This window comes from Schistocerca gregaria, chromosome 11 (genome assembly GCF_023897955.1).
Source record: "Schistocerca gregaria isolate iqSchGreg1 chromosome 11, iqSchGreg1.2, whole genome shotgun sequence".
Lineage (NCBI taxonomy): Eukaryota > Metazoa > Arthropoda > Insecta > Orthoptera > Acrididae > Schistocerca > Schistocerca gregaria.
The window spans coordinates 92,741,371-92,768,639 of NC_064930.1; the positions used below are offsets into that span (position 1 = coordinate 92,741,371).

Sequence of the window (27,269 nt, forward strand, 5' to 3'; positions counted from 1 at the left end):
ACGAGTTTGGTTACCGTACAGCCAATGGTGGCCACATTGAACGTTTATAGCATTTATCACATTTCTAACTATTAAATAATTATTAAAAACTAATTAATTATAAACTATTGAGAATTATTAAATCTACTCTACTGACATCAAACGTAATGAAAAAATACCTTGAAACTTCCTCTTTTCATTGGTATCAGGCTTGTTCATTTTGGATTTGTACTTGAATAAATGGGAAGTCCTGAAAATGGGTCCATCATTTAGAATGACGCTGCATTCTGAATGACAGCCCACGTCCCGGGATGGTCCCTTTGAAAGGGCACGGCCGATTTCCTTCCCAATCCTTCCCTAACCCGAGCTTGCGCTCCGTCTCTAATGACCTCGTTGTCGACGGGACGTTAAACACTAACCACCAACCAACCACCCACGTCCGGGAACGTACCGTTTGCGTTCTACGACAGTTTCAGTACATATGTGTATGGTGTCTGCGTCTGCTGAGGGAAAGAGAAAAGTCGCAGAGCTGGTTATGCTGGCATGCAACAGCGTAGACGGTGATGTGTGCAGTGTCAGAAGCAACGTTGGTGGTCGCCACATCGAGCTGCTGTTGTAATGCATCAGTAATGTTGTGTGTTTACAATGTGCTGGGTTCTTTTGTTGGCTTTCGGATAATGTTAACATGTAATGTGTAAGTGTTACACAGACAAATGTACTTAAGCGATAATGGATGTTCCCTTATGTTTCCTTTCTAATTCTCAGATAATAACTGTACCATGTCACGCCCGATTCAGTTGCTCATTCAGAAGTGGCTGAGTTAAACATTTGAATTTACACCGTCTTAGAACGGAAACGGTACCTTCCCAGACGTGGGTTCCTGTTCAAAATATTATGTAGTCACTGCCCTATACAAGCCCTTGAATTTTGTGAGAGGAATTTCCAAACACCATGTAGAGGCAAGAGCTTGAAGGTAGCACTCATACGTGTGTTAAGACACCAGCAAACAACTTCCATTGATGAAACAAAAATTGCAAAAAGAAAGAAAGTGGTGTAACTGTGTAAAAACTGTTAGTAGTCTTGCAGTAGGTATGCCTGACATTGTTGAGTATGTTAGATTTACGTACAACATACTAGTCTACCGTCTCGCAAGCTTGGTCGCCAGAATGCCCAACTGGAAATGAAAGTATAGGAGCTGAAAGTAAATAGCAAGGAAACTGTATTGAATTATGGGATTCACAAAGTCAGCCAGCACTTGATAAACACTCTAAAGCCGTACCATTCAATCCAGACCAAAGTAATTGTAAGACACATACACACACACACATAAACACACACACACACACACACACACACACACAATAACACAAACACACACTCGGATTATCAGTGAAACGATACACTAAGAATAACTTTAAAATATTCCTACCTTCCTCACAGTAGACGCCAGTGAATCCTTGTGGGCAGATACACGATCTGGTTGCGAGGCTCCTGACACCACCGTTGCGGCAGCTTGCCACTGGCCCTGTGGAAAGATTACAAAACACTACTTACATTGGGCTGAGTACTTTTAACTGATTTCGAAGATAGTGGTTCCAGCAAGTTTGATGTATTGTCCACAAACTTCATGGAGCGAGAAAGGGTTTCGATCAGTTTGGCGACATGTCCCACTCAGGAAGACTTCCACTATATGATCAAAGTATCCGGACACTTGGCTGAAAATGACTTACAAGTTCGTGGCGCCCTCCATTGGTAACGTTGGAATTCAGTATGGTGTTCGCCCACCCTTAGCCTTGATGACAGCTTCCACTCTCGCAGGAATACGTTCAGTCAGGTGCCGGAACGTTTCTCGGGGAATGGCAGCCCATTCTTCACGGAGTGCTGCGCTGAGCAGAGGTACCGATGTCGGTCAGTGAGGCCTGGCACGAATTTGGCGTTCCGAAACATCCCAAAGGTGTTCTATAGCATTAAGGTCAGGACTCTGTGCAGGCCAGTCCATTACAGGGATGTTATTGTCGTGTAACCACTCCGTTAGAGGCTGTGCATTATGAACAGGTGCTCGATCGTGTTGGAAGATGCAATCGCCATACCCGAATTGCTCTTCAACAGTGGGGAGCAAGCAGGCGCTTAAAAATCAATGTAGCCCTGTGCTGTGATAGTGCCACGCAAAACATGAAGCTGTGTGGGCCCCCTCCATGAAAAACACGACCACAGCATAACACCACCGCCTCAGAATTTTAGTGTTGGCACTACACACGCTGGTAGATGACGTTCGCCGGGCATTCGCCATACCCACACCCAGCCACCACATTGTGTACCGTGATTCGTCACTCCACACAACGTTTTTCGGTTGTTAAATCTTCCAGTGCCACAGTTCACGCGCCTCGCCCCGACGGAGGCTCCAGTCCTCCCTTGGGCATAGGTGTGTGTGTTGTCCTTAGCGTAAGTTAGTTCAAATTAGATTAAGTAGTAGTGTGCAAGCCTAAGGACCGATGACGTTAGCAATTTCGTCCCATTGGACCTTACCACAAATTTCCAAATTAACGCTCCTTACATCAAGCGAGGCGTCGTTTGGCTTTTACCAGCATGATGTGTGGCTTACGAGCAGCCGCTCTACATCTACATCTACATCCATACTCCGCAAGCCACCTGACGGTGTGTGGCGGAGGGTACCCTGAGTACCTCTATCGGTTCTCCCTTCTATTCTAGTATCGTATTGTACGTGGAAAGAAGGATTGTCGGTATGCCTCTGTGTGGGCTCTAATCTCTCTGATTTTATCCTCATGGTCTCTTCGCGAGAGATGCGTAGGAGGGAGCAATATATACTGCTTGACTCTTTGGTGAAGGTATGTTCTCGAAACTTTAACAAAAACCCGTACCGAGCTACTGAGCGTCTCTCCTGCAGAGTCTTCCACTGGAGTTTATCTATCATCTCCGTGACGCTTTCGCGATTACTAAATGATCCTGTAACGAAGCGCGCTGCTCTCCGTTGGATCTTCTCTATCTCTTCTATCAATCCTATCTGGTGCGGATCCCACACTTCGGAGCAGTATTCAAGCAGTGGGCGAACAAGCGTACTATAACCTACTTCCTTTGTTGTCGGATTGCATTTCCTTAGGATTCTTCCAATGAATCTTAGTCTGGCATCTGCTTTACCGACGATCAACTTTATATGAACATTCCATTTTAAATCACTCCTAATGCGTACTCCCAGACAATTTATGGAATTAACTGCTTCCAGTAGTTAAAACTTCCGGGCTGAGAGGCCATGGTCGAACAGTAGAACTTCTTCTCCCTGACGTTTCGTTGCCAGCTGCGGACAACATCTTCCGAGGCAAGTCTACGACTGGCTACCAAGCCGCGGAGGTCCTGTATATATAGAGCGGGTAGAGGGCACCACCACTCGTCACGCGATGTCAACAGTAAAACTATCGCTGACTGGCGTCATTACTCTCGATCGAAGGTAATCGATTGCCACATCTTTGATGCAAGGTTGATCGCCATATTTTATCTAACTTCAAACCTTCTTCTTTCTTGTTAAAATTATTGTGGCGTTTAAAAATCTCTATCGCCTCTCTATACATACGTGTATGATAATGCGATGTCTTAGCTAGCACGCTTGTCTCGCTAAATTTTATCTCATGGTCTCCGTCTTCGAAAACATGTTCTGCTACAGCTGACTTATCCGTGTGTCCCAATCGGCAGTTCCTCTTGTGTTCAGTCAGGCGAGTATTGATACTTCTTTTAGTTGTTCCAATGTAAACTTTCCCACAACTACACGGAATTTTGTAAACACCCGGAGTAGCTAAAGGGTGTCGTGCATCCTTCGCCGATCTTAAACATTCACTAATCTTCTTAGTTGGTCTGTAGATTGTTTCAATTCTAAACTTGGCTAGCACTTTTCCGATACGGTCCGTAATATTATGGATGTAAGGAAGAAAAACTTTCCCTGCTGAAGGCTGTTGTTTTTGCATGTTTTCGGACATTTTCTTTCTAGGGTGGAGTGCACGATCTATCTCCTTATCAGTATATCCATTTTTCCGAAAAACTGTCCGCAAATGATTTAGTTCCTCTTGTAAATACGCTGGCTCACAAATTCTATTGGCCCTGTCCACCAGTGTTTTGATGACACCTCTCTTCTGCCTGGGATGATGATTTGAACTCTTATGAAGATAACGGTCGGTATGCGTATCTTTTCTGTATACTTTGTGACCAAGAGTACCATCTGCTCCTTTAATTACTGAAACGTCCAGAAAATTAATCTGTCCATTACTCTCTGTCTCCATGGTAAATTGAATTTTTGAATTAATGCTGTTCAAATGCTTCAGAAATTCGTTCAGTTGCTCTTCTCCGTGATTCCATATCACAAAAGTATCGTCCACATACCGATACCACTTCAAAGGACTTTTTCTGGCTGACTGAAGTGCCTATTGCTCAAAAAATTCCATAAAAATATTAGCAGCGACTGGACTTAGGGGGCTACCCATAGCCACTCCATCAATTTGTTCATAGAACTCATTATTATACTGGAAATAAGTCGTAGATAGGCAGTGCCGGAACAAGGCTACTATATCAGTAGGAAATATGTCAGATATGTAAGCCAGAGTTTCGTTCACCGGAACCATAGTAAACAAGGATACAACATCAAAGCTAACAAGGATATCACTGGGGCTTATAGTAATCCCCTTCAGTTTTTCGATGAAGTGCATGGAGTTCTTAATATGATGATCAGTCTTTCCGATAAACGGTTGTAGCAATGAGGCAAGATATCTAGCCAACTCTTGAGTAGGGGATCCTATAGCACTCAAAATCGGCCTAAGAGGGACATCTTGTTTATGTACCTTAGGTAACCCATATAATCTAGGAGGGAATGCTTCCGTTTTACAAAGATCTTCTTTATCTGCTGCAGGAATAGAAGACTTTTTTATTAGTTGGTTAGTAGCTGTCAACACTTTTGTTGTAGGAAGATCGACGATCTTTTGGATCCTACCATTTACAGGAAGCTGAACAAAGATCCTACAACAAAAGTGTTGACAGCTACTAACCAACTAATAAAAAAGTCTTCTATTCCTGCAGCAGATAAAGAAGATCTTTGTAAAACGGAAGCATTCCCTCCTAGATTATATGGGTTACCTAAGGTACATAAACCAGATGTCCCTCTTAGGCCGATTTTGAGTGCTATAGGATCCCCTACTCAAGAGTTGGCTAGATATCTTGCCTCATTGCTACAACCGTTTATCGGAAAGACTGATCATCATATTAAGAACTCCATGCACTTCATCGAAAAACTGAAGGGGATTACTATAAGCCCCAGTGATATCCTTGTTAGCTTTGATGTTGTATCCTTGTTTACTATGGTTCCGGTGAACGAAACTCTGGCTTACATATCTGACATATTTCCTACTGATATAGTAGCCTTGTTCCGGCACTGCCTATCTACGACTTATTTCCAGTATAATAATGAGTTCTATGAACAAATTGATGGAGTGGCTATGGGTAGCCCCCTAAGTCCAGTCGCTGCTAATATTTTTATGGAATTTTTTGAGCAACAGGCACTTCAGTCAGCCAGAAAAAGTCCTTTGAAGTGGTAACGGTATGTGGACGATACTTTTGTGATATGGAATCACGGAGAAGAGCAACTGAACGAATTTCTGAAGCATTTGAACAGCATTAATTCAAAAATTCAATTTACCATGGAGACAGAGAGTAATGGACAGATTAATTTTCTGGACGTTTCAGTAATTAAAGGAGCAGATGGTACTCTTGGTCACAAAGTATACAGAAAAGATACGCATACCGACCGTTATCTTCATAAGAGTTCAAATCATCATCCCAGGCAGAAGAGAGGTGTCATCAAAACACTGGTGGACAGGGCCAATAGAATTTGTGAGCCAGCGTATTTACAAGAGGAACTAAATCATTTGCGGACAGTTTTTCGGAAAAATGGATATACTGATAAGGAGATAGATCGTGCACTCCACCCTAGAAAGAAAATGTCCGAAAACATGCAAAAACAACAGCCTTCAGCAGGGAAAGTTTTTCTTCCTTACATCCATAATATTACGGACCGTATCGGAAAAGTGCTAGCCAAGTTTAGAATTGAAACAATCTACAGACCAACTAAGAAGATTAGTGAATGTTTAAGATCGGCGAAGGATGCACGACACCCTTTAGCTACTCCGGGTGTTTACAAAATTCCGTGTAGTTGTGGGAAAGTTTACATTGGAACAACTAAAAGAAGTATCAATACTCGCCTGACTGAACACAAGAGGAACTGCCGATTGGGACACACGGATAAGTCAGCTGTAGCAGAACATGTTTTCGAAGACGGAGACCATGAGATAAAATTTAGCGAGACAAGCGTGCTAGCTAAGACATCGCATTATCATGCACGTATGTATAGAGAGGCGATAGAGATTTTTAAACACCACAATAATTTTAACAAGAAAGAAGAAGGTTTGAAGTTAGATAAAATATGGCGATCAACCTTGCATCAAAGATGTGGCAATCGATTACCTTCGATCGAGAGTAATGACGCCAGTCAGAGATAGTTTTACTGTTGACATCACGTGACGAGTGGTGGTGCCCTCTACCCGCTCTATATATACAGGACCTCCGCGGCTTGGTAGCCAGTCGTAGACTTGCCTCGGAAGATGTTGTCCGCAGCTGGCAACGAAACGTCAGGGAGAAGAAGTTCTACTGTTCGACCACGGCCTCTCAGCCCGGAAGTTTTAACTACTGACGATGCCGGCCGTGAAAGCCTAACTGCTTCCAGGTGCTGACCTGCTATTTTGTAGCTAAATGATAAGGGATCTATCTTTCTATGTATTCGCAGCACATTACACTTGTCTGCACTGAGATTCAATTGCCATTCCCTGCACCATGCGTCAATTCGCTGCAGATCCTCCTGCATTTCAGTACAATTTTCCATTGTTGCAACCTCTCGATACACCACAACATCATCTGCAAAAAGCCTCAGTGAACTTCCGATGTCATCCACCAGGTCATTTATGTATATTGTGAATAGGAACGGTCCTATGACACTCCCCTGCGGCACACCTGAAATCACTCTTACTTCGGAAGACTTTTCTCCGTTGAGAATGACATGCGGCGTTCTGTTATCTCGGATCTCCTCAATCCAATCACACAATTGGTCTGATAGTCCGTATGCTCTTACTTTGTTCATTAAACGTCTGTGGGGAACTGTGTCAAACGCCTTGCGGAAGTCAAGAAACACGGCATCTACCTGTGAACCCGTGTCTAAGGCCCTCTGAGTCATGTGGACGAATAGCGCGAGCTGGGATTCACACGACCGTCTTTTTCGAAACCCATGCTGATTCCTACAGAGTAGATTTCTAGTCTCCAGAAAAGTCATTATACTTGAACATAATATGAGTTCCAAAATTCTACCACTGATCGACGTTAGAGATATAGGTCTATAGTTCTGCACATCTGTTCGACGTCCCTTCTTGAAAACGGGGATGACCTGTGCCCTTTTCCAATCCTTTGGAACGCTTCGCTCTTCTAGAGACCTACGGTACACCGCTGCAAGAAGGGGGGCAAGTTCCTTTCTGGGAGATTCCCACGAGCAACAACGTGTGTACATTGAAATCGGACAGAATTGCAGCCATCCTCCTGTCGTGCGTTTAACTTAATTTAGTTCATTCTGTGACAGTTTATTTTCCTCGTCGTGTTGATGCTGTCCAACACAGCGTGTAGTTAGACAGCTGAGGTGTTGTTGGTAGTTTTGGGCGTTTATTCTGACTTGGATGGATTGGGCACCATTTGTGCTATTGATATCTTGTTGTCGTTCCGAACTGATTTTGTTGATTGGTTCGTCGGCTGGCTTGCGGTTGGGTTGCCTTCCGATTAAGAGTTTGTCGCTCTGGCTGCCTGTCTCGACGTAAACGTGCGTTAGTGTCGCCATATCATGCCGACCTTTGGAACTTTCTGAGCGCCTCTCCTTGCATGTTACATAATGATTTCCAATTTTGTCTTAAGTACTCTGTGTGGCCTTCAGCCGAGTCTCAGCCATTCAAAATTAAAATTGAAAATTTAGCCGTAAATTTGTTTAAAGTTGGTATGTGGCCTTCAGCCGAGTTTTCAGCCTTTTCCAATCAAAAGGTGAAAACTTTTGTCCTTGCCTTAAGCCGTAAGAAATGCTCTGTATGTGGCCTCCAACGAGTTTTCCAGCTTAAATTAAAAATTGTCTGGGCCTTAAGCCATGAGATTGTTTGGGTTTTGTATGTGGCCTTCAGCCAAGTTTTATGTGAAGCATTTTAGGATAAAGCCTTTAACCTATTTTAGTTGAAATTTAGAAGCTCTTCCCTTTAGGCCTTAAGACGAAAAATTGTTTTCTGCATGGTGTGTGGCCTTCAGCCGAGTATTAATCTCTCTTAAATTAAAAATTCAAGACCCGTATCTAGCCCTGAAGTCATAAGGTTGTTATTCTTTAGTATGAGGCCTTCAGCCGAGTTTAACACGAAATTTTTTAAGAGGTGGCCTTCAGCCTTTTCAACTTGAAAGCTCTTCAAACTGGAAGCCGTTGCATTGTTTTGTCGATATGCGGCCTTCAGCCGAGTTTTACAGCCTATTTAGAGTAAACATAGAAAATCTTTGTTTTGGCCTTAAGCCGTAACACTGTTCTTGATTAATGTGAGGCCTTCAACCGAGTTCTACGGGGAAAATTTAAGCTACGGTTTTCAAACTATTAATATTGAGGACCAACATTTTTTTTCTAAATAAGTGAAACCCCCAGAAGAACTCTTGTACCTCAATTCCTTGCTTAGGCCTTGTGCCTTGGATTTTCGATGTGGCCTTCAGCTGATCTAAATTAAATCAAAGGAGGTCTTTCGCTAAAACCTTGAGAGTTTTTTATTCTTGCTTGTGTGAATGTTTTAAGAAATAAAGTTTATATGTTGAGTGCAACTGACAGTAACTTATTTTTGTCCCTTTCCACAAATATAACCTCATCCGCTGCGTGCTGCTAGCCCAGTGATTTCACTGACTGCGTCCAGCTCTGGCACGGAAGATGAACTTCAGCAAGGAATAGAAAACGCTTTGAAAATGGCCGAGTTTTGCGCTGAAGTAATATAATCGTAGCTGTTTACGAATATCCTATGAGTGATTATGGTATGCGAAACCGTCGAATGATGTTTACATGTCAATGGGACGTTAGATGGATGCGCCGTACGAGAAAGAATTGTCAGAGCATGTTCTTCGATAAGTGGCGAAGTGATAGACCATGCCACTCAATCCATGATAAGAAGATTGCAGCATTGCATTGATAACATTCACCATCACTTGGAACACCTTCTGTAAATGGACATTCATGCCACGTATGTGACCTTTGTTGACCATCATAGACCATACTGTTACACATCATTTGATTCGTCTCGATAGCCACTGTCAGAAAATAAGTATCAAACTATACCTTCCTATTTAGAAAAACAAACTCGATCTGCATATCTCTAACGCGACCCCACGTAGGAACAAAAACGCAACGTCATATTGTCCCATGCCGGCCCGAGTGGCCGTGCGGTTCTAGGCGCTACAGTCTGGAACCGGGCGACCGCTACGGTCGCAGGTACGAATCCTGCCTCTGGCATGGATGTGTGTGACGTCCTTAGGTTAGTTAGGTTTAATTAGTTCTAAGTTCTAGGGGACTGATGACCACAGCAGTTGAGTCCCATAGTGCTCAGAGCCATTTGCACCATTGTCCCATGCAATTATTGTCCCTCAAAGTTTTAAGTTACTATGGTTCACTGATAGTGGCCAGGCCAAATATCTCATGAAATAAGCATCAAACGAAAAAACTACAAAGAACGAAACTAGTCTAGATTGAACGGAGAAACCAGATGGCGCTGCCATAGGCCAAACGGATATCAGCTGCGTTTTTTAAAATAGGAAACACCATTTTTATTACATATTCGTGTAGTGCGAACAGAAATATGAATGTTTTAGTTGGACCACTTTCTTCGCTTTGTGATAGATGCCGCTGTAATAGTCACAAACATATGGCTCACAATTTTAGACGAACAGTTGACAACAGGTAGGTTTTTTAAAATTAAAATACAGAATGTAGGTACGTATATATGGCTCTCGGGAGAGGCGTCGGATGTCATAGTGAAAACTCTACAATATTTCATCAGCGAAACTGGCCGACATCTTCAGGTGCGACGACCACACTGCTAAGGCAGGACCAGAGCCCCCTATTTATACCAGTCCTAGGCAGGAAGTGCGCATGCGTGGAGGCGCCAAAATCGATGGCCAATAGCGACGATATCAACCCATAGCTGGAAAGACAGCAACGAGTATAGACGAGAGGGCCTTCGAATCCGATAGCCCACATCGGTGATGTTTCGTCGAATGGTATGTCACTTGTTGATGGCCCAGCATTGAAATCTGAAGCAGTTTACGGAAGGGTTGCACTTCCGTCACGTTGAACGATTTCTTCAGTCGCCTTTGGTCCCATTCTTTCAGGATCATTTTTCGACCGGAGCGATGTCGGAGATTTTAGGTTTGACTGGAATCCAGATATTCACGGTACACTCGTGAAATTGTCGTACGGGAAAATGCCAATTTGCTCGCTACCTGGAAGATGCTGTGACCCATCGCTCCTGCGCCGACTATAAGACCACGATCAAACTCATTTAAATGTTGATAAACTACCATTGCAGCTGCAGTAGCAGATCTAACACCTACGCCAGACACTTGTTGTCTTGTACAGGTGTTGTCGACAGCAGCGCCGTATTCTGAATGTTTACATATATTTGAGTACGCGCCGCGCAGGATTAGCCGAGCGGTCTCAGGCACTGCAGTCATGGACTGAGGGCTGGTCCCGGCGGAGGTTCGAGTCCTCCCTCGGGAATGGGTGTGTGTGTTTGTCCTTAGGATAATTTAGGTTAAGTAGTGTGTAAGCTTAGGGACTGATGGCCTAAGCAGCTAAGTCCCATTAGATTCCACACACATTTTTGAGTACGCATGCCTATACCAGTTTCTTTGTCGCGGCAGTGTATAACGGCTGGAACATTTCTCCAGAGATAGTTATCTACAGGGTGTTACAAAAAGGTACGGCCAAACTTTCAGGAAACATTCCTCACACACAAATAAAGAAAAGATGTTACGTGGACATGTGTCCGGAAACGCTTAATTTCCATGTTAGAGCTCATTTTAGTTTCGTCAGTATGTACTGTACTTCCTCGATTCACCGCCAGTTATCCCAATTGAAGGAAGGTAATGTTGACTTCGGTGCTTGTGTTGACATGCGACTCATTGCTCTACAGTACTAGCATCAAGCACATCAGTACGTAGCATCGACAGGTTAGTATTCATCACGAACTTGGTTTTGCAATCAGTTCAATGTTTACAAAAGCGGAGTTGACAGACGCCCATTTGATGTATGGATTAGCACGGGGCAATAGCCGTGGCGCGGTACGTTTGTATCGAGACAGTTTTCCAAAACGAAGACGTCCCGACAGGAAGACGTTCGAAGCAATTGATTGGCGTCTTAGGGAGCACGGAACATTCCAGCCTATGACTCGCGACTGGGGAAGACCTAGAACGACGAGGACACCTGCAATGGACGAGGTAATTCTTCGTGCAGTTGACGATAACCCTAATGTCAGCGTCAGAGAAGTTGCTGCTGTACAAGGTAACGTTGACCACGTCACTGTATGGAGAGTGCTACGGGAGAACCAGTTGTTTCTGTACCGTGTACAGCGTGTGCAGGCACTATCAGCAGCTGATTGGCCTCCACGGGTACACTTCTGCGAATGGTTCATCCAAAATGTGTCAATCCTCATTTCAGTGCAAATGTTCTCTTTACGGATGAGGCTTCATTCCGACGTGATCAAATTGTAAATTTTCACAATCAACATGTGTGGGCTGACGAGAATCCGCACGCAATTGTGAAATCACGTCATGGACACAGATTTTCTGTGAACGTTTGGGCAGGCATTGTTGGTGATGTCTCGATTGGGCCTCATGTTCTTCCACCTACGTTCAATGGAGCACGTAATCGTGATTTCATACGGGATACTCTACCTGTGCTGCTAGAACAAGTGCCTTTAGAAGTACGACACAACATGTGGTTCGTGCACGATGGAGCTCCTGCACATTTCAGTCGAAATGTTCGTACGCTTCTCAACAACAGGTTCGGTGACCGATGGATTGGTAGAGGCGGACCAATTCCGTGGCATCCACGCTCTCCAGACCTCAACCCTCTTGACTTTCATTTATGGGGGCATTTGAAAGCTCTTGTCTACGCAACCCCGGTACCAAATGCAGAGACTCTTCGTGCTCGTATTGTGGACGGCTGTGATACAATACGCCATTCTCCAGGGCTACATGAGCGCATCAGGGATTCCATGCGACGGACGGTTGATGCATGTATCCTTGCAAACGGAGGACATTTTGAACGTTTCCTGTAACAAAGTGTTGGAAGTCACGCTGGTACGTTCTGTTGCTGTGTGTTTCCATTCCATGATTAATGTGATTTGAAGAGAAGTAATAAAATGAGGTCTAACAAGGAATGTAAGCGTTTTCGGACACATGTCCACATAACATATTTTCTTTCTTTGTGTGTGAGGAATGTTTCCTGAAAGTTTGGCCGTCCCTTTTCGTAACACCCTGTATATATCTCTCTCTAATATGCTCCGCGCATGTGCCACTGTCACTAGGGTAAGCATAGGAGCTCTTTGCATCGTATAGAAGATTGTAACTTTACATACTTCGCACAGTGTTTCCTACCACACAGCACCGCATTCTCCAAAGTGTTTTTCCTGAGATCAGAAAGGTCATGGAAAGAGTGATGCCATCTCTCCGTAAAAATGAAAAAAGAAATGTGAAGGGACCTCTCTCACTCGGGTCCATTTACACACAAGTCAAGTAGCTGCTGGGTGGAGCCTCGCCACTGCATTACGTGTCGAAGGCGGCTTGACTCCTTCCCCTCCCCCCCCCCCCCTCCCCTGTGGGAAGACGATGGTTCAATCCTGCGTCCGGCCATCCTGATTCAAGTTTTCTGCGATTTCCCTATATCGCTCCAGGAAAATGCCGGGACGGTTGCTTTGAAAGGGCACAGCCGACTTCCTTCCCCGTCCTTCACCTAATCCGGTGAGACCGATGAAGCCGCAGTTTGGTCTCTTCCCCCAAACAACCCAACCCAACCCCCGTAAACTTCATTCAAACCCCCGCACGTGGATAAACAAGATGTTGCGGTTACAGAGCAAGCATAATCCTGACTGGCGGCTGTGGAGCCCCACACCACACCACTCTCCCCCATGCATTTTACCCGCCTGCCGCACAGGCAGAGATAAGCGAAGGTCCCTTTATGAGGAACATCCCTCCATACATACTTCGGTTACACGAAAACGTCTGACGGAGGTACCCGTATGTACTGTAAGGGCCGCACGCATCCATTAGCAGCCCTCCTAGTGGTATGCTTGCAATTGCCATTCCAGCCCATGCATGTGTGCAGCCATCACAAGCCCCTTGTGGGGCTCCGCTCCCATGTCTCAGTGCAGTGGGGCGCAATCAATCGGTGACCTTTTAAAGAATGCATAACATTACGCTGTCTGTAACTATGTTATTTATTCTGCTATCGGTTTCGCTTCTGAACCGTCATGAACGGCAGAAAAATTATCATACGCGTTCTGACGTAAGTTACCACTACAAACCATGACGGCCAATAAAAAAAAAATTGTAACTAGATCAAAATATGCTACTGTCCATTAAAATTGCCACACCAAGAAGAAATGCAGATGATAAACGGGTATTCATTGGGCAAATATATTATACTAGAACTGACATGTGATTACATTTTCATGCAATTTGGGTGCATAGATCCTGAGAAATCAGTACCCAGAAAACCCCCTCTGGCCGGGTTAACGGCTTTGATACGCCTGGGCATTGAGTCAAACAGAGCTCGGATGGCGTTTACACGTACAGCTGCCCGTGAAGCTTCAACACGATACCACAGTTCATCAAGAGTAGTGATTGGCGAGCCAGTTGCTCGGCCACCATTCACCAGACTTTTTCAATTGATGAGAGGTCTGGAGAACGTGTTGGCCCGGGCAGCAGTCGAACATTTTCTGTATCCAGAAAGGCCCGTACAGGACCTGAAACATGCGGTCGTGCATTATCCTGCTAAAATGTAGGGTTTCGAAGGGATCGAATGAAGGGTAGAGCCACGGGTCGTAATACATCTGAAATGTAACGTCCACTGTTCAAAGTGCCGTCAATACGAACGAGAGGTGACCGAGACGTGTAACCAATGGCACCTCATACCATCACGGCGGGTTATACGCCAGTGTGGTGATGACGAATACACGCTTCCAATCCGCGTTCACCGCGTTGTCGCCAAACACGGATGTGACAATCATGATGCTGTAAACAGAACCTCGATTCATCCGAAAAAATGACGTTTTGCCATTCGTGCACCCAGATTCGTCGTTGAGTACACCATCTCAGGCGCTCCTGTCTGTGATGCACCGTCAAGGGTAACCGTAGCCACGGTCTCCGAGCTGATAGTCCGTGCTGCTGCAAACGTCATCGAACTGTTCGTGCAGATGGTTGTTGTCTTGCAAACGTCCCCATCTGTTGACTCAGGGATCGAGATGCGGCTGCACCATCCGTTGCAGCAATCTGGAAAACATGCCTGTCATCTCGACTGCTAGTGATACGAGGCCTTTGGGATCCAGCATGGCGTTCCGTATTACCCTCCTGAAGCCATCCATTCCATATTCTGCCAACAGTCATTGGATCTCGACCAACGCAAGCAGCAATGTCACGATACGATAAACTGCAATCGCGATAGGCTACGATCCGACCTTTATCAAAGTGGGAAACGTGATGGTACGCATTTCTCCTCCTTACACGAGGCATCACAACAACGTTTCACTAGGCAACGCCGGTGAACTGCTGTTTGTGTATGAGAAATTGGTCAGAAACTTTCCTTATGTTGGCACGTTGTAGGTGTCGCCACCGGCGGCAACCGTGTGTGAATCCTCTGAAAAAGCTAATCATTCGCATATTACAGCATCTTCTTCCTGTCGGTTAATTGTCGCGTCCGTAGCACGTCATCTTCGTGGTGTAGTAATTTTAATGGCCAGTAGTGTATGATAGCACATTAACAAATGGACAACGTGTAATGTCACATCACACAGCAGATCGAGAAAAATACCTGAATACTGTCTATGGACATGTGGAGCAGGCGTAACCGGAATTGACGGTAGGAAGTGCTGGGTTTCTTAATGTATGACTCTGTGGTGCATGCAAGGATGATGCCATATATCAGTACTGTAATAGGGGCATCTCTGAGAAACTCGTATTCATGCAGTGGGAATGTCAGAAACACATATAAAGCTAAACTGGTTAGTGTTGAAATGGCTCTGTACAAATGACTGTTAGCTTATGGTTTGGGATAAAAATTGAGATTTTTTTTTTACAGAATGGCTATGTGCAATTACCTAACGTCTGACAGAATAGTTTACATGTCTCTCCGCTTCTAAGGAAATGTTTTCTAAGCTCTGATGTACAACTATGAAAACGGACTGTGAGAGTTTGCTCCTGCCTAACTGCAAATCGACCGGTGAATGGTGTGCAGGCCTGAGACTACCCTTCTTTGAAATTATGGTAGATATCATTCGTCAGTCTGATCTGGTAACGAATCTGTACCACTCTGAAACAGTCGATAGAAGAGGTGAATAAGCTTAGTACGCGGCCTTCTTTCTTTGTATGGATTTCCTGTGTCTTTCAAGAAATGTGGGAATAACACTGCCTCCATCCCGCCCTTCAACATATTCTAGATACATTACTTCGCAAGACGAAATACGTCAAGAAGTGTCGAAAATTGCAGACGAAAAACAGACACACTAGATGTCTCCTAGGAGTGACACAGTGTATATCTGACATTACGACACTGAAACCGAAACGAAGGGAGAGCGATCTGCCGTAATTGGAGCTTAACTGGAACACATTCTGGAGGAATGAGGGAAAGTAAATACTGGAGTATTCAAACGGCGACTGAACTTGAATTCTGTAAGACCTAGGTGTCTTGTGCCGCTGTCTACGGATAGCGTCCTTGATTAGTTATCGAAGGATCCTCGCTCCTCGGTTCGAACCACTCCACTGCTTCAAGGTAGAATAAAAGTTATCAGTAACGGCTGCTGAAGACATCCGGCATAAGAAGTCACCCTCATTCAGCTGACAGCCTTGTCAAACGGCGCGGAGGTGCGGACAGAGGTTAAAGGCACTCTCTAGCCCTTGATGTGTGAAACAGTCCTTAGAAACGGAAGACTCAGCAGCGATCAACGGCATAACAGAGCAGAAGGCAATGGTAATCGCTGCATTAACGATACATAATGTATATCCACAACACATGTTGCCAGTAATTAAAAAAGTGTTATGATGATTTCTCCATTGGCAAAGGGTTTCAAACTATTCCCCCATTAGGATCTCTGGGAGGGGACTGCCAGTGGGAAGAATGAATAACCAACGAAAGCTAAACGTTCTACGAAACGGTAAATGTCAAATGCTAGGGGAATTAGAAAATCTGAAAAAGGAAATGCTAAGTCTCAAAAAGATACAGTGGGGGTCAGTGATGTGAAATGGAAAAGAGAGAAAGATTTCTGCACAGATAGTGCAGAGTAATCTCAACAGCAGCTGAAAATACTAGGGGATTTCGAGAATCTGAAGAAGGAAATGCTAAGGCTCAAAAAGATACAGTGGGGGTCAGTGAAGTCAAATGGAAAAGAGAGAAAGAAAGATTTCTGCACACATAGTGCAGGATAATCTCAACAGCAGCTGAAAATCTATAACAGGAGTAGGATTCGTTAAGAATAGGAAGGTGAGTTACTGCAAATAGTTCAGTGATTAGAAAGACAACAAACCAACACTGGCAACGATAGTTCCGATAGACAAACAGACGTCCGAAGCTGAAGATGAAGACATGGAAAAAAGTATGTGAGGATATTGAACGACTAATTGAGTATGTAAAGGGACACGAAAATTTAAAGGTAATGGGACTGGAATACAGCTGTAGGGAAAGGTGTAGAGGAAAGGGACTGTGTCTGTGATACAGTATCCACAGTCAACCTCTATCTTTAGGAGTTCTGGGAACCAGGGTGATACAAAATTTGTTTTGATGTGTGCATTTTTCCCCTAGTTATTGTGCTTCTACATCCTCACATTCACCCCCCCCCCCCCCCCAAGCGACTATGCATTTTCCACCAATCTCATTTTTCTGACGCTTGTATTTCCTTTCGCCTGCTTCATTACTGAGTCTCCTAGATATCCAAGGATTTTTACTAGGCCTTGTAGTTTAACCTATTTGAACTCTGCTACCGTCAATATTTCATTTCTCAAAGCCAACCATTCGTCTCATACTGTATTCCTTACCCCTGTGTCAGTAAATCGGTGGCCAATGTTCAAAAACCTCTGGTTCTTTCAACGTATTCGTGTCCCAACTCCTTAATTTCATTCCTTTTTGCAATTTCCTCACTTTTATTCTACAACTCAATAAACTGTGGTCGGAGTCCACATGCACTGCTGGAAAAGGACTACTCTTTAAGACCTGGGTCTGAAGTCTCAGTCTTATCCTTTTATAATCAGTCTGGGACGTTTTTATGTCTCCAGATCTCTTAAACGTATACAACCTTTTGTCATGATTCTTGAAACAAGTGTTAGCAATGATTAAATTATTCTCTGTGCTAAATTCTACCAGGCGGCCTCATCTTTCATTCTTTTACCCCACATTTTGCTCTCACCTGACTGTCTGAATAATATCTTTTATCTCGTTATACATTCATTGTATCTCTTCACCTGCGGAGGTAGTTGGCTTATAAACTAGTATTACAACGGTGGGAGCTGACTTGTCTCTCTTGGGTACGAGAATGCGTTCGCTATGCTGTTCATACAACTTTACCCGAATTCCAATTTTCTCATGCATTATTAGACGTAGTTAGGCATTAACTCTCCCACATTACCCCAATCTCATTCTGTATTTATGGCACTGCGCTCACCCGACAAGAAGTCCTGTTCATCCTGCTACCGAACTCACAAATTCCCACCTCATCTAACATCAGTCTAAACATTTCCCTTTCTTAATTATCTAACTTACATGCACAACTAACTGATCTAACATTCCCTGCTCTGGCCTGTAGACTGAAAGTTTTGTTTTTCCTCATGATGGAATCCTCCTGAGTAGTCCAGACCTAGAGGACAACATTATCATTTAACCAAAGAGTAAAGCTGCATGCCCTCGGGATAAATTACGGTCGTAGTTTCCACTTGCTTTCAGCCGTTCGCAGTACCAGCACACCAAGACCGTTTCGGCTGATGCTACAAGACCAGATCAGTCAAATCATCCAGACTGTTGCCCTTGCAACTACTGAAAAGGTTGACGCCCCTCTTCAGGAACCACGCATTTGTCTGGCCTCTCAACAGATACCCCTACCGTGTGGTTGTGCCTACAGTACGACAATCTACATTGATCAATCACGCACCTAACATTGGCTGATGGTGGGGTTTAGCTATGCTATGGAAAATAAACTCAATTTTTGACTATAAAATGCTAATTACGTTAAATGACGTTGCTGCGGCGCTCCTCATTGGGGAAACTGATTTAAAGCAGCTCTCGATGCCAGCTTTTTCTGTGCACCTCCACTCAAGTCCTTCACTTCCCTCGTCGGTATTTAACAATTCTCTTCTTTCCAGTACCTAACTGACGAGGCTTTGATGTTTCAGGGTATCTCCTGTCTACAGATACATCTTGTTTTACCTATGTTTGTGTCATTTCTGCTATTTCACTAACTGACTGGTTTCAACTACGAAAATTCCAGCAATCAGCTTTGGGGCTGAAGTGCCCAAATAATATCTGTTTAGCTAAATTGGTTCAGCTGAGCCAATCGTACAAGCGACGCAGTGTAAAAATCCCTGATTATTGACACTGAGCCAGGAGAAGAGGCGTACTGGGCCCTTAACATACAGGGTGGCCCATTGATCGTGGCAAACCAAGTATCCCACGAAATAAGTGTCAAACCAAAAAAGTACAGTGGGACTTAACATCTGAGGTCACCAGTCCCGTAGAACTTAGAACTACTTAGTCCTAACTAATCTAAAGACATCAGACACATCCATGCCCGAGGAAGGATTTGAACCTGCTATCATAGATGAAGCATGGTCCCAAATTGTAGCACCTATAACCGCTCGGTCACTCCGGCCCTCGGGAAGTATGTCAGAGGCTGTAGGCACCAGTGATTGAGACAACATGCTAGTGGGGCAGGGGAAGCCTTGCCTGCAAATTCGCACAAAATGCCTCGGATGAACAGTGCAAACGGTTTACGGCATAGCTGCGAGTTCCTGGGCTACTGTATGGAAAACTCAGCAACGCCGAGGAGAGAAATTGAGCCCATAGAGCAAGATACTTGCCGGCAGTGAAGTGGGTGGTGTAGCCTTCATAATTGTTGGACTCACACAAGCTTACACCCACCAGATATGCTTTTTTGGCATTTTTACTTTTCTTCAGCGTGAGATACTAAATTAATCTGCGTTTCAATTATCATTCTTGAACATGAAAGAAACTGGTTCTCCCTGTTCAAAATGGTTCAAATGGCTCTGAGCACAGTGGGACTTAACATTTGAGGTCATCAGTCCGCTAGAACTTAGAACTACTTAAACCTAACTAACCTAAGGACATCAGACACAATCATGCCTGAGGCACGATTCGAACATTCGACTGTAGCGGTCGCGCGATTGCAGACTGGAGCGCCTAGACACGCTGGGCCACCCTGGCCGGCTCACCCTGTTATTTCATCCTAATCATTCATCTATATATGGTTGCTTCCTGTTGTATGAATAATCCGAGTATCCTGTTTTCTAGACTTATGAAGTTCCAGGTTAATATAAAGAGGCACCATTTAAATTTTTTTGTGTAAGTAATAGAAAAGTTTTGTTAACCTTTGAAAAGTGTTATAGTAAAAGTTTGCTTACGTAAAATTCTATCAGAGTGAAGCGAAGTTACTATAATCTGTTAAATGACTATACAGGATTAGTTCAAAGCGTAATAACTTTTGAAAGTAAATTCCAGTAAGAAAGAGTTTTTCTTGAAGTGAAATGTTCGGTATAAAATGTGTGTGCTTTAGTATTTTAGTATTTAAGTTTTGTTGATTACGGAAAATGCTTTCCTAAAGGTTCCCCCTGTCCTAATTGTTTTAGCTTCCCCGTAGTCATCTACTGCGCTTTTCCTTTTTTAAAAACGTAATGTATAAGGGTGTAGCCCAACATCGTTTAAGTGGAGTTTTATTTATCTGAAGAACCAAATTAAACAATAGCAAAAAAGTTGGAAAAATTTTTACTTCTCCTTTTCCAATACTTGAGTATTCCATTGCCTTTAGTACATGTTTTAAACCTCTAAATGAACTTGGAACTGAATTGTCCTGGCTTCAGAATAATATTATTCAAACTGCATTTCTGTCTGCTGGATAATATCTTAGGAGAAGAAGTGAATAGTCTCATATAGTTATCCTTTAGACACAACACACGGTCAAATCCTGTGAAAAGGGTATCTCTATTGATTAGTTTTTCCTATAAACAGGACTATCCTCCGATAGTGTACTTTATTTGGAAACGAAACTAAATTTTTGTAAGAGGGTTATACGTGCAACATAGAAACACGGTTTCTGTTATTTAGGTAAAAACATACTAAATTACAATAGTAGTGGTCGTTTTATATGCCTGAAAGCAAGCACATTGAAACAATCATCAGAAGGCTTCAGGCTGGAGGAATGGAGAGATATGGTCATCGGAATATTTATGTGGAATTCCCCTGAGTGATCTCATCGTGCTGCAAGACACAACACACATATGCACAAATACCTGGGTACCATGTCCTCCCCTTCTTGCAATTTATTTTCCCTCTACACGAGGGCATCTAGCAACAGGACCATGTAAACTCTCACAGCTCGCAGTCTACAAACGTGGTCAGAGAACAGCCGGGTGTGTTTACCGTACGGCCCTGGCCACTAAGGATTTAGCTGCGCGGTGTAGCCGCGCTGTCTCAGGCGCATTGCCACCGTTCGTGTAACTCCACCCGTAAGAAAAGTAAAATTTTGTCGCTACCAGTTTCAACGGTCCAGTGCGTCATCTTCAGGCTGCTTTTGATGCGATACGGGTTGATATGATCTCCTTGCATACCACATCTGTTACTGCTTGGAGTGCTGACACATTATCTGCGTATCCAGTAATGCTGGCAACAGATGTGGTATGCATGGGGATCATATCAACCTGTATCGCATCGAAAACAGCCTGTAGATGACGCACTGAAGCGTTGAAACTTGTTGCGACAAAATATAAGAAAATAATAAGGACGGCTCTAGGTGTCTTTATTTACTTATCACGAGAATAAACGGCAGTCGTCCGAGAGACCTCTTGCTAAAAGGATGGACATACAAGAACCCCCCGTCAGAGAGTTGAGTCCTCCCTCGGGCATGTGTGTGTGTGTGTGTGTGTGTGTGTTGTTGTCCTTAGCGTAAGTTAAAGTAGTGCCCAAGCCTAGGAACCAATAACCTCAGCAGCTTGGTCTCATTCTATTGTATTGTATAGTATGTTAACCGGGGACCCAGAAACGACGGAGAGGCTCCGTCCTCGCCGCAGCCGCAGTGGTCCACGACGACTACCGCAGCCCACTTCACCCCTCCTCCGCCCCACACCGGACCCAGGGTTATTGCGCGATTCGGCCCCCGGTGGACCCCCCAGGGAACGTCTCACACCAGACGAGTGTAACCCCTCTGTTTGCGTGGTAGAGTAATGGCGGGGTGTACGCGTACGTGGAGAACTTGTTTGCGCAGCAATCGCCGACATAGAGCTTGGTCCAATAGAAACTTGTGACAAATTAGAAAAAAAAAGAAACCCTCTGGATTTAAATCCAACCGCGAGTCTGTCGAACTACATCGATCTAGATGTTCGCGCCATGGATTCTCAACCGACTGACCGAGCGAGGTGGCGCAGTGGTTAGCACACTGGACTCGCATTCGGGAGGACGACGGTTCAATCCCGTCTCCGGCCATCCTGATTTAGGTTTTCCGTGATTTCCCTAAATCGCTTCAGGCAAATGCCGGGATGGTTCCTTTGAAAGGGCACGGCCGATTTCCTTCCCCATCCTTCCCTCACCCGAGCTTGCGCTCCGTCTCTAATGACCTCGTTGTCGACGGGACGTTAAACACTAATCTCCTCCTCCTCCTCAACCGACTGACTTAGGAGGCGACGGCACTGGAGACGACGGCACTGGAGACCACCTGGTTCCAGATCCTTGTCGGTACCTTCTGGAATGTTGCTGACACTCTTCCTGCACGCCTCACAGCGGTCTATTCATGCTTTCGATGGGTGGTGACCCTAATGTGAGTGAACAGTGCATTTTCAGTTGAGTCCAGTGGCTTCTTTTCTGAAGTTATAAGAGGTTGACAGGACTATTTATTCTTAGAATTCATGTGGAGTACTCTATCATCTCTTGTTACACGGACACAGTGGCGGAACATTATTTTACACGGCAGTGGCATCGCGCATTTTATGGTTCCTGTACGCCTTTCATAAGCAGACGGCCTTACCATGGTGGTAATACAAATTCCCATAAGGTCACAGAAGTTAAGCGCTGTCGGGCTGGGCCAGCACTTGGATGGGTGACCATCCGGTCCGCCTAGCACTGTTGGCAAGCGTTGTGCACTCAGCCCTTGCGGGGCAAACTGAGGAGCTACTTGGCTGAGAAGTAGCGGCTCCAGTCTCGTACACTCACTAACGGTCGGGAGAGCAGTGTGCTGACCACGTGCCCCTCCATATCTGCATCCAGTGACGCCTATGGGCTCAGGATGACACGGCGGCCGGTCGGCATCGTTGGGCCTTCATGGCCTGTTCGGCCGGAGTTTGGTTTAAACATTTCGTACCAACGCAGTTTCAATAACCAGGGACTTTTATGGCGAGCCTCAAACTTTTTTTTCACCTAATCAGAGTAGTAGAACTGACATTGTCACATAACGTTAGTGTACGGGAGCTGACAGAATTCTCTCAGTTAAACCTCGCCAGTCAGTCAAGTAGAAGAGCGGCCGCACTGGTGGTTAAGGGTCAGTTGCCACACCCTGCACCAAGTGCCTATCCGCTGCAGATGTTTCTGCATTTCGCTTCAATTTTCTAACGCTGTAACTTCTCTGTATACTACAGCATCATCCGCCAAAAGCCGCATGGAACTTCCGACACTATCTACTAGGTCATTTATATATATTGTGAACAGCAATGGTCCCATAACACTCCCCTGTGGCACGCCAGAGGCTACTTTAACGTCTCCATTATACTCTGGAGAACAGTCACGAGGTCACCCGTGAGTCTCAGTGGAGTTCGTACAAGGCATGATATAGGCCAAGAAATATCCTACGGTGGCTAAAGAGCACGTACATAGCTTCAAGACAATCATGTTTCCCGACAGCTGTGGCATTTTTCAGCAAAATAGTGCGCCATGTCACAAGGCCAGGAGCATGATGGAGGGGTTCTAGGAGCGAAGTTGTGAGTTCCAATTGATGTGCTGGCTTCCCCAAACTAGCTAGAACACATCTGGGATGTGATTCAATTTAGAGTCAGAGCTCATCGCTTCCCTCCCTGGAAATTGTGGGAATTAGGTGACTTGTGTGTGCAGATGTGGTGGTAACTCTTTCCAGCCTCATTGCTTTCATGGTACGATGCGTTTTGACTGTTACCGGTGTCAGAGGTGGACATCATGGCTATTTGCTAGGTGGTCATAATGTCCTGGATGTTATAATGAATCACCCTCCTCTAACATTATCGTTTTTTACACGTAGATAACCGATACGATGTATACTATCGATTCTTGCATAGGTTAAAATTACCTCAGCTGTTTCATTTAAAGAATTCATATGATTTTGTATTACACAGGGTGAAAAGTATTTGAACCGACAAACTCTCGGAGGTGGTAGGGGACATCAAAACAAATATTTTTCCCTAATGTCATTTTTTCCTGTGAATGATTATTTAAACCGGTGGAGGTACTAATACGCTCTTCAGTTGTCAGAGGCCGTATTAAGCTCTTCAGTTGTGGGCAACTGCTGTCCACCAGTGTAGTAGTGCATTGTCTCTGTTACTACTCGTAATGCAGCGATACACCTGGAGTGAGTACAGTGATATGGTTGGTGCGTACTAAGTAGCGCACCACAACGGACGTGCTGCACAGCGGGTTTATCAACAACTATATCCTAATTGCCGTATCCCGCATCATAGGACCTTTGCTGCTGTGTACCAACGCCTGTCTCACACCGGGTCATTTAGCAGATCACCTGGTCAAGGACGCCGTCGCACGGTAAGAACGCTGCGATTTGAGGAAGCTGTCTTCCTGCATTTGGAGCGGGATCCTTCAGTCAGCACTCGTGCAATTGCACGTAACATGGAGACGAATCAGACGAATGTAAGAACAGTCCTTCGAGAGCGATTGTTACGTCCATTTCACTTACAGCGTGCCCACAACCTGGAACCAGTTGGTTATCCACCCAGAGCACAATTTTCGCAGTTACACCTGGAACAGCGTGAAATGCATCCTAAATTTCCATCCTCTGTGTTGTTTACCGATGAAGCAACGGTCGGGCGTGATGGAGTCTTCAACATGCACAATTTGCATGTTTGGAATGAAGATAACCCGCATGCCACAGTTACTAGCGCTCATCAAGCACGGTTCTTCGTTAATGTGTAGGTGGGCGTTGTTGGGGACTGTTTAATTGGGCCGTATCTGCTACCTACGCCATTAAATGGCGGGGACTATTTCAGAGCATTGCCAGAATTGCTGGAAGACGTGCCGCCCCCTACATGACAACGCATGTGGTTCCAACGTGACGGGGCGCCGCCACATTTCAGTCGCCGTGTGCGTCGATTCCTGGACCGACGCTTCCCAGAAACGTGGACTGGCAGAGGTGGTCCTGTACCATGGCCTGCTCGATATGTACCCTCTGGACTTTCTTGTGTGGGGTGAGATGCGCAACCTTCTGTTGCATCAGGAGAGGATCTGGTTGCCCGGATAGCAGCAGCAGCAGGAACAATTCGGGATACTCCTGGGTTTTTTGCCCGTGTCAGGCAGAACATGATCCGGCGGTGTAACCTTTGTTTACGTGTCAATTGAGGTATTTTTGATAATCTACTGTAATTGAAATTGGGTTGTGTTAATGTGTTGTCCCTTGGTCGTAAAAAAATGGACAAGTGTTTGTTGGTTTAATTAATTTGCCACCAGAGTAATCTTCCTCTACCGGTTTAAATACTCCTCATAGGAAAAAAATGGCGTTCGGGAAAAATATTTGTTTTGATGTCCCCTACAACCTCCCAGAGTTTCTCGGTTTAAATACTTTTCACCCTGTATATCAAACTAAAATGTATGAAAAAGAAATTAATGTGTTACAATCGATATGTACTGACAGCTAAAATTACTCTTCTCTTAAAAATAATTGCAATTACAAAATATTTGGATCACTTTAATTCATTTTATTATTTGCACACTCTACGACTGATTATTAAATTTATTGCTGTAGTGATTTACAAAATAATGATATATTTTAGCGAAGATTCTTCTTTGGTGAAGAAAGTTTGTTAGCTCTTTTGCTTTGTAAACTCTTTGGAATAATGTGAGTACCGCAGAAGGTAATGAGAGGTAGCCATTCCCCTGCCGGATGTAGACGTTTTCTATGTTTGTCACCACCAATGTAACAATTGTTTATTTTAATGTTGAAAATGTAGAAGCGGTGTGATGTTGAAATATGTGACGAAGAATAAAATTCAAGAATAATACAGGCAAACCTTCATCACTTATTTACTCAACAAGAACCTACAAAATAGAAATTTCAGCTGCAAGACTGAGCTCTCGACACCAACAGCGAGATAATGAAGATAAGGAAAACCTTATTCCTTTGTATGTCTTATGCCACTCGAATCTTTCAAAATTTGAGCAAAGTCAGAATTTTGACAGTGATGTGTGGGAGGGAATGATTACAGTGTTCAGTGTGGAGTGACAGTAAAAAGGCGACATCATCTGAAAACGAGAAATGATTGTTAACATCGAATATAAATGCAGGCGTAAGGAACTCTTTCCTGAAATTATTTGTCTGAAACGATAAGAATGTGCAGCGTAAGGTAGAATAAAAAGAAGCTTTTGAATTGTGGTGTTACAAAATAATGCCGAATATTTGATGGGCTTTGTTCAAAAACTGAATCAGGAGACGATCGAATAGGAGGGGAAAAAAAGCTTTACAGCATAAGTTGACTAACGAGGGGACCGCAAGGCAATCGGAAATTTGTAATTTCAGAACGTCTCCCAAAGCGGTTCGAGGCGGCTCTCAAATATACCCGAGAAAATCGACTTTGAATCCTTCTGACAATTTTTATATTGCTGAATGAAGGTGGTATTTGTCCGACCAGCTGTGCGTTCCTGTCCTGGCAGAATCAAGCTTTTAAACAAAGGTGCGTGTGCTATAAGAGTTGTTGTTGTTGTGGTCTTTCGTCCTGAGACTGGTTTGATGCAGCTCTCCATGCTACTCTATCCTGTGCAACCTTCTTCATCTCCCAGTACCTACTGAAACCTACGTCCTTCTGAATCTGCTTAGTGTAGTCATCTCTTGGTCTCCCTCTATGATTTTTACCCTCCACGCTGCCCTCCAATACTAAATTGGTGATCCCTTGATGCCTCAGAACATGTCCTACCAACCGATCCCTTCTTCTGGTCAAGTTGTGCCACAAACTTCTCTTCTCCCCAATCCGATTCAATACTTCCTCATTAGTTATGTGATCTACCCATCTAATCTTCAGCATTCTTCTGTAGCACCACATTTCGATATGAGGCTGACCCACAGGATTTCGTAATGGCGACCCAAGAGGCAATCGAATACATATTATCTAAGGTGGACGTTTATTTGTGATTGCTCTTCCGTGAGTGTAATTTTACATTTGGTGGTGTCCTTATATACAAACTGTTACTTATTGTTCTGTTTATACAGATCTGATTTTTTTTAATCGTGTTGTTTCTGTAACTTTTACTGTGATGTTATGAGCCATATGCTAAATAAATAAAATAATAGAACAAACAATTAATTTCTTTTTTCTAATTATACAGTTTTGATTGACAATCTTTTATGAAATGTCTGTAATGAAGAACTTTTGGTTGCAATGAAAACTGGATTTGTGTTCAATATGCAGGGTGAACATTAACAAAACCGACAAACTGCAGGGACTAAATTCTTGACTGGAAATGGAAGGGAATA

The 27,269-nt window shown here is 44.2% G+C and overlaps 1 protein-coding gene across 1 annotated transcript in view; it reads right to left on the minus strand.

Moving 5' to 3' along the window:
• Window positions 1-27,269, minus strand: part of LOC126294954 (uncharacterized) — a 607,599-nt gene that overhangs the window by 307,615 nt on the left and 272,715 nt on the right. Inside the window, exon 11 of the mRNA XM_049987174.1 lies at window positions 1,409-1,504. Within this exon, the coding sequence (XP_049843131.1) occupies window positions 1,409-1,504 (96 nt within the window). The remainder of the gene's footprint in view (window positions 1-1,408; window positions 1,505-27,269) is intronic.